We start from the raw sequence: 10,709 nt of genomic DNA, 5'->3' as shown, positions 1-10,709 counted from the left end.
AGTATATATTCCAGAATGGGCTAATGGGGAAGTGAGATAAGGCAAGGCATCAATGGGCCTCGGCTGGCCTGGGCCCAATCTGTAGTGGAATGGGATGAGCCGACGTCGTTTTAAGTAAAAATGAGAAGTGCGCGTGCAGTTCAGGTCCTCCCGGCAAGAAATTCGTTTAATTAAATTTCAATTTTCTGTTTACGATTTCGATTACGAAAAATAAATAAATATTTTTTGTATAATTTTTATTTTGTAACCGAAACAAAAATATTTTGAAAATTAGGGTTTAATTATCATCTCGCCCTCGCCCTCGCTCTCGCTCTCGCCCTTATCAAATTTCAATTTTTGTTGCCCACCCCTCACAATTCACAACTTCAACTCACCACTGGAATTCTCCTTCTTCAATTGCCAAACAGGTATAACATTTTTTATTTTTAAATATTTATATAATTAAATTGTAGGGTTTAATTGAAAAATAAAAATTCAGAAAATTGATAGGTTAAGATTTAAAATGCAATTGCAATCTCAATCTGCTAACTGCTTTGCCGTCGTAGGAAAGGAGATTGTCTCTCTAACTCTAAGGCTTGTTTTTAGTATTTGTATGGTTTTGTAACGGAACGAAGAGCAAATAGGGCTAGCTTTTTTCGTAAGACATTTAACAAACTGCTAATTCTTGCATTCTTGCATTGCTTTGATTTGCTTTGCTTGTGTGAAATATTTAACATAACAGAGTCCTACTTTTCTTGTTCTGCTTTCCTTTTTATTTTAGACTATTTATATAAAATAATACAAGTAGTAGATACTACACTTTCAATTAAGATAGATTTTATAATATAATGGCTGAAAAGGAATACATGTGGTTCACCCTCACTAATCTCTAACCGCTATGTTGAGAATCCATAACCGACCCCAAAAATAATTTTGGGACTAAGGCTTGGTTTTTTGTAATAGGAAACTCTATTGTTAGTGGCAGGCTTAGAAGTGGAGATGAGTGATACCAAGGAGAATGAGAATGAGGAGAGAGGAAATGAAGATGTGGTAGTGGCGGTTGCTTCTGACAATGAAGGGAGGTTGCAGTCCAATCCCAATCCCAATGCACAAGTTGATGAACATGAATCCCACAAGGCTGAGTCTCCTTATCATTCTGTGCCAGTGGAAGGTCCTGCTCAAAATGGGACTCCTCCATCAACTGAGATCAAGGCTGCATCCCCTGTTGATGATAATAAGATTATTGAATCTCAATCCAATAATCCAGACCAACCAGCTCATGATTTTCCTCCCTCCCAAGTCCCTTTAAGTGATCACCAAGATTTAGTCAAGCCTGAACCCAATACTCATCCCAATTCTGATGTCAAGATTGAAGACGATGACTTGCCTCAGAAGATTAATTCAGGCGGTCATCGCAACAATGACAACAAGACTATTTCCACATGCCATCTTGCAACTGCTGAACCAGCTGTTGCAATTGCCAAAACTGAACATTGTCAATTAGTGCCTGAGGCTAAAATTGCTCTCTATTCTGACACCCTACCTACAACTTCAACTCATAATGAACCTGCTACACCATGTGCTCAACCTTCTGATATAAAATCTCAAATTTTCAATGGGATAGAATCTGATGATAAGGGGAATGTAAATAATGGGAACTCAAACTCAAAGCACTCGTGTCCTTTGGATGATGACCATATGTCTCAAGGTACTGAATCCGGGACAGAAGGAGAGCAATCTGCTTTCATGAAGGAGCTTGAAAATTTCTTTAGAGAGAGAAGCATGGAATTCAAACCTCCTAAGTTTTATGGGGAGACTCTGAATTGCCTTAAGTAAGTTTTCCTGATCGTTTACATCCATATTATTTTCTTCATAATTAGTATATATGTTGGAACACACATTTTTAGTTTGGACTAATGTCTATCAATTTTTTATTATGTTAAGGTTGTGGAGAGCTGTGTGTAGATTGGGTGGCTATGATAAGGTATGCTTTGTTTTCCCCTGAACATATGTATTCAAATGAAGTTACCAATTTCACATGCATTATGCCTTAATTTGAATTATTATTATTATTATTTTTTGTTTGGTGAAGTTAATCTTACCGGAGCAATTGTCAATGCCAAGAGTAGCTTGGATTGATGGGTGTATTAGTAGTTCTCTTGATATCAAGAAGTACAGTCATAGCATTGGCAATGAAAGCAATTCAAATGTGTTGAGTACATTCTGGTGATTATATTTTCTGGGTGCAATTTGTTACAGGACCTATGTTGGAAAATTCTCTGATCCTCCTTGCTATATGCATCTTTAAACATTTAGCATGTTTTACATACTTAATTTGAATTATTATTATTATTACTGTCACGTTTAGATTCTTTGCTAGTATCCGTGGTTTACTCCCCAGTGGTGGGTCCAAAGTGTCATACCTTGGTTAGGTTCCACGTCAAAAAAAAAAAGAAAAGAAAAGAAATTGTTGTGATTTGGAAATTACCTCAGTTTTATTGAACTCTATTTGCATCGAATTTTTAGACTACTGATGGATAAGTGGAAATAGTGCATCCACCTTTCTTGAATATTTCTCTTAGTTTCAACCTTTTAATTTTCATAATATATAGCTTCTTCTTTTTTCCCAGGCAAGTAATACAATATAAAGTTTTCTGTAATGGTGCACAACACAATTACTCGGAGTATTACAAAGTGTACCCTTAAAATGAAAGTAAGTAAAAAGTACAAATAAAATTCTGAAGTTCAATGTAGTCTTAAGAAGAAGAATGGAGGAAAATAATGCATGTAGCCGACCCTAACTAATTTGTTGAGGATCCATAGTAGACCCCAAAATTTCGGGACTAAGGCTTTATTGTTGTTGTTGTTGTAATAATGTTGTCTAAAAAAGACATGGAAGCTGCAATTGGAGGATGAAACAAGGTCCAAGGATACAAAAATTTAAGTTAGGGTTTGTATCTTGGTATAATCAGATGCCTATTGAATTATGTGCTATGAGTAAATTTTCCACTCTGTTATTGAATTATGAGCCATTATTTCTGTTTTCCTCATTCTTTTGGTTGTTGCTGACAATTGTACATAATTGTCTTCTCTGTATTATTAGGTGACTTCTTGTAAGTTGTGGCGGCAAGTGGGAGAGTCTTTCAAACCCCCAAAGTAAGAAACACTATATATGTTCTTATTTATCAATTTTTACTATTATCTCACATACGTGAACTCCATTAATTGCACAATGCTAATCTTAATAGTTTAGATATCTTCTTCTATAAAGTATCCATAAAATAGACTTAATTCTCTAATCTGCGAACTGTGAGGACATTTGAATAATTTATTTAGTCACCTGTGATGTCGTGCAACAACGTCCCTAACAACAAGATTGTAGCAAAGCAAAAAATGAAAATAAAATAAATTTAGTCACTTTATTATGAACAAATGAAAATAAGAGACCACCTTTAGAGGCATGTTATTTGAGTGAAGTATGGAGTTTCTTAGGATTGGTAGATGGCAAACTTGGTGAGGAAGCCTCATGATTATAGTATTTGGAAAAGTATTAGAGCTTGTTAAAGAGGTTTTCTGGGTTTGTGAAGTTTGTGGTAAATATGGTAGGAGCATTCGATTTTGGCATGTTATGTATCTTGAAGGTGACTCGTATTCCATGAATATGATATCTATCTAGTGTGATGTATGGAATATATGACAAGGATTTGAAGCGGCATGAAAAGAATCATTTCTTGATTTGTTCCGAATAGTTGTGGATAAGGATCATTTCTCAGTTGATAGATTTGTGATAGCGGACTCTCTTAGATTGGTCTCGGTATTGGGGTCTCTCAGACTATTCTTCTCTTACTGATTTTCTGTGGTCTCCTAGCATAGCTTCTTGATTCCTATGTTTCTTTATTTTTTTATGTTGTTCTTGTTCATTATCATGAACACGCTGTATTCTTTTTCATATTTCTTTTTTTAATAATATTACTTTCTTACCTATCAAAAAAAAAAAAAAAAAAAAAAAAACTAAGGATGTTCTGGTTCATTCTTATGTGGAGTACCTAGAGGGTTCTGTTCTTGAAATCTTAGATTTGTTAAAGATTTTCAAGACTAGGAATTAAGAGTCATTCAATTCTTTGATGGGCCTACTATATTCTAATATCACAATGGGTGAGGGGGCTGATGGACTGTTTTGGAGCCAGGAGCCTTATAGCTCTACTAGCACCTCCTGGCATTTCCAACGAAGACGTCTAAGGTTTAAACAGCCCTGCCCCTTAACTTTTGAGTTATTAAAAAAAAAGTTTTGGAAGCCTAATGAAATGTTATATTTGATGTCTAATCTTTTTGAGAGGTTATTCAATATGCAATTTCCTTGGAAGTGATGTAATAAAGTGCCTAAGAAATTTTTTTTTTTTTTTTTTTGGGGAGGGGGTGGGGGTCTGGATGGGTGCGTTTGGCAAAATTTCAAATTAGGATAATTTTGTCAAAGAAATGTCACCCTAGTAAACTGTGTTGTATGTGTAATTCTTGTGAAAAATAGTTGATCATCTTCTACTTCATTTCTCAGTTGCTCATAAGTTGTGGTTTGTTTTCTTCACTTTATTTGGAGTTCTTTACATGATGCTGTAAGTGAAAGATTGCTGAGAAAATCAGAGTTTTAACAATGGCGGAAAAGTAACAGTGAGAGAGAAAGAGTGAGAAGAGAGAATCTGTGATTGAATGGAAAATGATTAGCAACACTAACTATGAAATTGTGTACATCAATACATATACATACAAGTTCAAGAAAAGCTTGAGCTAACTTCCTAACTATAATTCCGTAAAGAGTGGGATTTGTTAATCCCAATTACACACGTGATTAACACATCATCATCTAACTAACTCTAGCTTCCAGAATGATCTTCATAACTACTAGCCACTGCAATGCTCTGAAGTCTCGAGAGAGAAGATAAGTTCAGCTAACAAGTGCAGTAAACGACACTGTCTTGATAATACAGCTAGCTTTCCTGAGCAAAACAGTATCGTATAGTTTAATGAGAAGTGATGCCGTTTTGATATATAACACAATATAGCTGTTGAGTGTTTTAAAAACTAGCCGTTGGGAAATTCTGTTATCTTCTCTTCGGTAAGAAGGTAATTTACCTGTGTTTTGGTTGGAAAGTATTGCTTGGGTCTCATGTCAATTATCTATAAAGAAAGGAATAGTTGGGCTTTCAACGCTGTTGATCTTTCTACTCTTGAGCTTAAAATTCTGAATTTTGTATGACTGGATGTCAGCTTATTGTAAGTTGTCATGTCTTCTTCTTCTTATCATTATTAATTTTTTCAGAATTGTTATACCTCATGAGTTTTCATTTGTAATTTTTATGTGTACTGTTTGTACCTATCAAAGGTAAGAGAGAGAGGTATGTTATAGGATTTCCTTTTCCCTTTTTTCTTGGGGTGGGAGTTTGAATGGCCTTGTACTCTTTTTAATTATGGTTAATAATATTTTTCTTTTTTCCCCCCCTCTCTCTCTCTCTCTCTCCCACTTTTACAGGACATGTACTACAGTTTCGTGGACATTCCGAGGCTTTTATGAGAAGGTAATTTCAGATTATATATATATATATATATATAAATTTTTTGTGGGGCTAAAGCTTCGTTAGATGCATTGTTAAATTTGTAGTCTTTCATATAGGTCCATCTAACTAAAATCCCCAAATGAAAAATCTATGTTATGAATATGGACGTAATAGGGTTATATGTATAAAACATGGGATTTTCCCCTTAGCATTTAAAATTTGTTTTAATACAATTAACTTGTAAAAAAGGGGATTGTGCTAATTTGATAACTAGTCAAAGTTACCTGCTATGAATTTGACTATTATTTTCATGAAGGCCCCACAATGTCTTCCCAACTTTCCCAAAGTTCATGGTTAATTAGAATTTATGCTTGTCTGTGTGGAGAAGTGCTTCTATGGTTCTGTTGTGCATTGGTTTAATACCTATTAGCTCTTTCTTTCTTTGTGGTTGCTCTTAGGCTGCCATGAGTTCTTTACCCCTGCTTTTCAAGTGCACCTGTTTATGGCTTGTGCCAGCTTTTGTTTTTTTTGTTTTTTTTTTTTTTAAATAATAATATTTTTGTATTATATCATGATTTAAATTATTAAACAACTAGTTTATTACCGTTTTGTGTTAATCAGGCTCTCCTTGATTATGAAAGGCATAAAGCACTTGGTGGTGAGCTTAATGTACCTATTGCTTCTCACTCAGAGCCTTCAAATATTGAAAATCAGGTAGGTTCCAAAATTTTGTTTTGGACTTTGTGGTTGGATTTAGTGCACAATTAAACAAAGTGGTGGTATTTTATGTTCTACTTATACCACATGGTTTATGCCACTTTCAATTTTAAACTGATTAAGATTGTATGAAAAAAGAATTATATGTATCATTCCAGGTGCATGGAAATCTGTTTGACCTGATGTATTGTCACATGTCATGCTTGAGAGTTCAAATGTAATATAGTCGCTGAGGGTTTAGCTTTAGAAGTGGTCAATTTTAGGCCAGTTTTAGTCCAGGACATGCCTATAACTTAAATGTCATACACTTTATCATCTGTGGGCTAAAACTTGGAAAATTTGGTGGCTTCAATGAGTTCCCAGGTGGACCACTTTCTACTTACACTTTGTTTATTTTGGTGCTAATGTTTTCTAGAAAATAAGTTATTTTCCAAAAAGTATTTTCTATAAAACTTTCTCATTTTCCTATGTTTAGTAGCAGCTTTAAATGAGTTAAAAAAATCATTTCCTTATTTAGCTTGTTGTGAGATAGAGTTGTTTTTCAAAAAAATTTAGTGGAAAACAATCTCTAAAAGTAAGCCATATTTTTTCTGTTGACCAAAGTTAATTTTTCTTTTACTTATTTTTTTCTGATTCTACTAAACACTTGAAAACTATCTTTACACAAAGTTTCCCATCAAAACAAACGGAGTGTTAGACTAAGTGGTAGTAAAATCGAATATTTCTGACTCCAGAGAAGCTGAACGAAAAATTACCTACTATCTGGAAAACCCTGCAAACATAATTCCTGTTTTATCAGCTTAAACTGATCCTAAATTAACTTTTCAATCTCTAAACCTAATAGCTACATTATTTCTGACCTTTGGCTACTGAAGCTTAAGAAGATATTAGCCTAAAATTTCTCTGTTACTGCTGTCCTAGGTCAACTTTGTATAATACGAAGTTAAGGTTATATTATTAATGTACTTTTTCTTTTACTTCTTTAACAACAATAAGTTGTTCAACCAGTAATGTCTTTAAAAGTTAAAGCTGCTATTTGATCAATTAAATTATCTTAGATTTTCTTTTACTGCCCTTGATCACAATAGGGTTGTAAGCACTGTCCATAACATAGTTACATGTGTTGGGGGTAAAACAGGCTTCAGGATCGGGTAGAGCACGCAGGGATGCTGCAGCACGTGCTATGCAGGGTTGGCACTCACAACGCCTTCTTGGAAATGGTGAAGTTAGTGACCCTATTATTAAGGTCTGGTGATGTTAAAGGTTGTGTATTCATTACATCTCAAATTATCATGTGTATAAGAATTATTATGATGATAATACTATAAAATTGCATTTTACAGGATAAGAATTCTATTTCTATGCAAAAGCGTGAAAAACAGCTTAAGAGCATTGGTATGGCTCCTCATCTGTGATCTCATCTATAACAGTGTTACAGAATGTAGACAACTCAGTTTGGATTTTGTGTGTTGTTCTCAGGTTTACTTAAACGTAAGAAACCATCTTATATGGAACATACAGTCAAAACTGCTCGTACAAAAGCATCTAAGCCACAGTTAAGATTCTGTTGCAGTAAAACTTCTTATATGTTGACTTGTTAGTGTGAAAAGTGATGCCATGATCAGAACTGTAACAATGGCATTGGGTTAATTATTTTACTTGGCTTTTGTGTATATGTGGCCAGATTGGACACACCAGTGGTTGATATTGGGGCACCGGCTGATTGGGTGAAGATCAATGTGCAGAAAACTGTAAGTTTGAGTCACATTTAAATAATTTATTCAGGGCAACATGCATGGGAAGATTCTATAACTAATTAGAATGACATTTTGTGTGTACAGAAAGATTGTTTCGAGGTTTATGCTTTAGTTCCAGGTCTTCTCAGAGAGGAGGTAAGTATTCTTACTCTGTCAGTCTGTCTGTATATTTCCCCCTTCTCAGCTGCTACATATAATCTGTACAAGTGTCCTTTGAATTGTGGAGGTGGAGAATAATTATTTGACAGCTGCTTAACTTTGTGAAGTTGGTGTGTGAATTGTGATTGTGTATTATTGGATACCTTTTTCTTTATGGTGGCCATGAGGGCAGCAGCCTACAATCTCAGGGAGTAAAAGAACGAGTTTTCTGGATCAGCAAAATATTGATAGGCCCATAAGGCAGTCCGCGGTGTCCTCCACAAGATATTCAAAAAACAAAGCCATTTTTTTTTTTAATGAAACGTGAGAAGATGCCGGCTAGCCTGCTGGTGTTCTTTGGTCAAGGTTGTGGGCTTATGAATATAAGGGAAGCTATTGCCATTGTGTCCTCGGTTCACTTCACAAGGAAAAATGAAAACAGAATAGATTTATATATATATATATATATATATATAGAATAAAAAAGAAGAAGAAGCAGACATGTTAGAATGTATTTACTAAACTTTTAGTAAATTCATCATTTTAATGCTTATTAGTAGGATGAAGCATATAAAAGTTGTGGCATTGGCTATAAATTTAGCATTAATCCATTTTGGTATTTTGTACAGTATATATATATATATACACACACGCAAACACATATATATACTAATGACAAGACGTGCATTCCAACAATAATATTTATTACCTTCTCTGGCAATTTCAGGTGCGTGTTCAATCAGATCCTGCAGGCCGCCTTGTTATAAGTGGTGAACCTGAGCATACTGATAATCCGTGGGGTGTCACACCCTTCAAAAAGGTATGAATTATGTTTTCTCTTTCACTGATAACTGGAAATTAAAATAATTAAAAAACAAAAAAATCTACTTGGTTTGGATTTTGTAAGTGGTTTAATTCTTCAAAATTGATTAAACTTTCTATTTAATCTCAAATAGGGTTTGGTTACTCAAAGGATAAGATAAGATTAAAAACTTTTAATCTAAAAAATTAATAAAATCACAATCATACAGAATATTTGATTAAAAAAACAGTCATCCAAAACAAATTGGCAATTAAATTGTTGGCATGGTGTTTTATGCTGCATGAGCTCTCAGCTGGTTGTTTGTATTTTATTTGGGATTTCAATTGCCTTCATAATATTATATTTGCATAGAAAACCTTGTGTTTTATTATTATTTTTAATTAGTTATCATACACACTGAGATTCACTTTTCTTTAACCAGGTTGTCAGCTTACCCTCTAGAATTGACCCACATCAGACATCAGCTGTGGTTACCCTGCACGGACAGTTGTTTGTTCGTGTCCCGTTTGAAGAGTCAGAATAGTGTTGTTTGAGGCTGCTTACACCCATCCCCATTAGTTAAGTAATTGTAAGGATGGGTGTGAAGCCATTTAGTGGAATTTATATCTCTCTACCATGCATAAATGCCAAGTTCCTCTTGTTAAGTCCAATGCCTGAACTTCTGTATTTCATTTTTAATTATTAGTACAGTTTGACAATGATGATTTAATTCAATTCAATTCAATTAATTTTATTTCTCTTGTGTTTTGTTAAGGGAGAGCATTATGTTTTAATCTCTAATTATAAATTTATGAATTCAAGTAGATGCATAGATGGGATGAGGGAAGTTTTCCATTCAGGTACCAAGAAGCTTTTTGCTCTAATCAACCCTCTCAACAGGAGTCTTTCAAAACCAAGAAGATGGGATGGAGGAGGAAAGTTTTCAGGAACTGGCAGCTGATCATCAAAGGCTGATGGGAAGAGAAACAAAAAAAATTTAAAAAGAAGAAGCGGGTATGCTTATGAAGCTAAGATGAACGAGGGAACCAAAATCAAAATGTTTGTAGGGTGTAATAGCATTAGAACATAAAACATTGCAAAATTCAGGAAGCATTGGTGGAGGCAAGGCTTACAAGCTAAGAATCTAGAGTTTGTTCACATTAGCGTACTCACTGTTATCAAGGAAAAGATGTGCAACTAGGAGAGAGCAAGCCATGCTGTTGCTGACTGACAAACCTCCATTTTCTCCAACAAGGAATGGCTTTCAATTTCATTGTCGTTCCCAATCCAATTTTAAAATGTTGTTGTTGATAATGATAATTCCTCTCTAGCCACTATTAAGATGCCAATTTAAAATCCATTTCATTTCAAGCTCATCTATTTATGAGTAAAAAATATAGATTCAAAATCATTCCAAATTCCGTTAAATTTTATTAGTAATTTAATCTTAGATTTGTTTTACATATATTAATTAATGAATCCAAACTCATTTCAAGCTCATCTATTTTTATTTATTTTTCTTAGTTAAAAACTTGTTGAGGGTCATTTGTAGAAGCCCAGGCAGACAGAAAGAAAGCCCAATAATGAGGGCTACAAATAATTGACAAAATAGATAGCAAAAACTTATTAGGCCCAAGCGGCAGGAATAATGGATCACAGGCCCAACAAATAAATAAATGGGTTTTGAAGAGGCAAGCGGGCTCAAAGAAACCAGGAAAGAAAGAAATAGCATCCTATGAGCAGTGTATGAGGTAAAAAAGTGAGAAA

At 34.4% G+C, this 10,709-nt stretch overlaps 1 protein-coding gene across 4 annotated transcripts; it reads left to right on the top strand.

The window, feature by feature from the left end:
* Nucleotides 1–229: 229 nt before the first annotated feature.
* LOC115994896 (AT-rich interactive domain-containing protein 6-like) lies at nucleotides 230–9,716 on the top strand. 4 transcript variants are annotated; one of them, XM_031119235.1, is made up of 14 exons: nucleotides 230–407; nucleotides 943–1,024; nucleotides 1,058–1,811; nucleotides 1,924–1,963; nucleotides 3,083–3,135; nucleotides 5,504–5,549; nucleotides 6,150–6,242; nucleotides 7,384–7,491; nucleotides 7,589–7,640; nucleotides 7,725–7,800; nucleotides 7,930–7,996; nucleotides 8,087–8,137; nucleotides 8,868–8,960; nucleotides 9,385–9,716. In XM_031119235.1, exons 2-14 carry the CDS (start codon nucleotides 979–981, stop codon nucleotides 9,484–9,486), a joined length of 1,581 nt encoding a protein of 526 aa, XP_030975095.1. In that variant the 5' UTR covers nucleotides 230–407; nucleotides 943–978; the 3' UTR covers nucleotides 9,487–9,716. The 4 variants fall into 4 exon arrangements, with proteins under 4 accessions (XP_030975095.1, XP_030975094.1, XP_030975093.1 ...); XM_031119234.1 differs by having other exon boundaries at nucleotides 965–1,811; XM_031119233.1 differs by having other exon boundaries at nucleotides 959–1,811.
* The last annotated feature ends 993 nt before the right edge of the window (nucleotides 9,717–10,709 follow it).

The sequence above is a fragment of the Quercus lobata genome, chromosome 6, assembly GCF_001633185.2.
Source record: "Quercus lobata isolate SW786 chromosome 6, ValleyOak3.0 Primary Assembly, whole genome shotgun sequence".
Taxonomy (NCBI): domain Eukaryota; kingdom Viridiplantae; phylum Streptophyta; class Magnoliopsida; order Fagales; family Fagaceae; genus Quercus; species Quercus lobata.
The sequence above is the reverse complement of the archived record's forward strand: the minus strand, read 5'-3'. Positions and strand labels throughout refer to the sequence as shown.

Excerpts from the sequence above, each read along its gene's own strand:
- LOC115994896 (XM_031119234.1), top strand. The coding sequence starts at position 979 with ATGAGTGATACCAAGGAGAATGAGAATGAGGAGAGAGGAAATGAAGAT. Across the intron at positions 1,964-3,082 it reads GATTGGGTGGCTATGATAAG|GTGACTTCTTGTAAGTTGTG; the intron begins GTATGCTTTGTT and ends CTGTATTATTAG. Across the intron at positions 3,136-5,503 it reads GAGTCTTTCAAACCCCCAAA|GACATGTACTACAGTTTCGT; the intron begins GTAAGAAACACT and ends CCACTTTTACAG.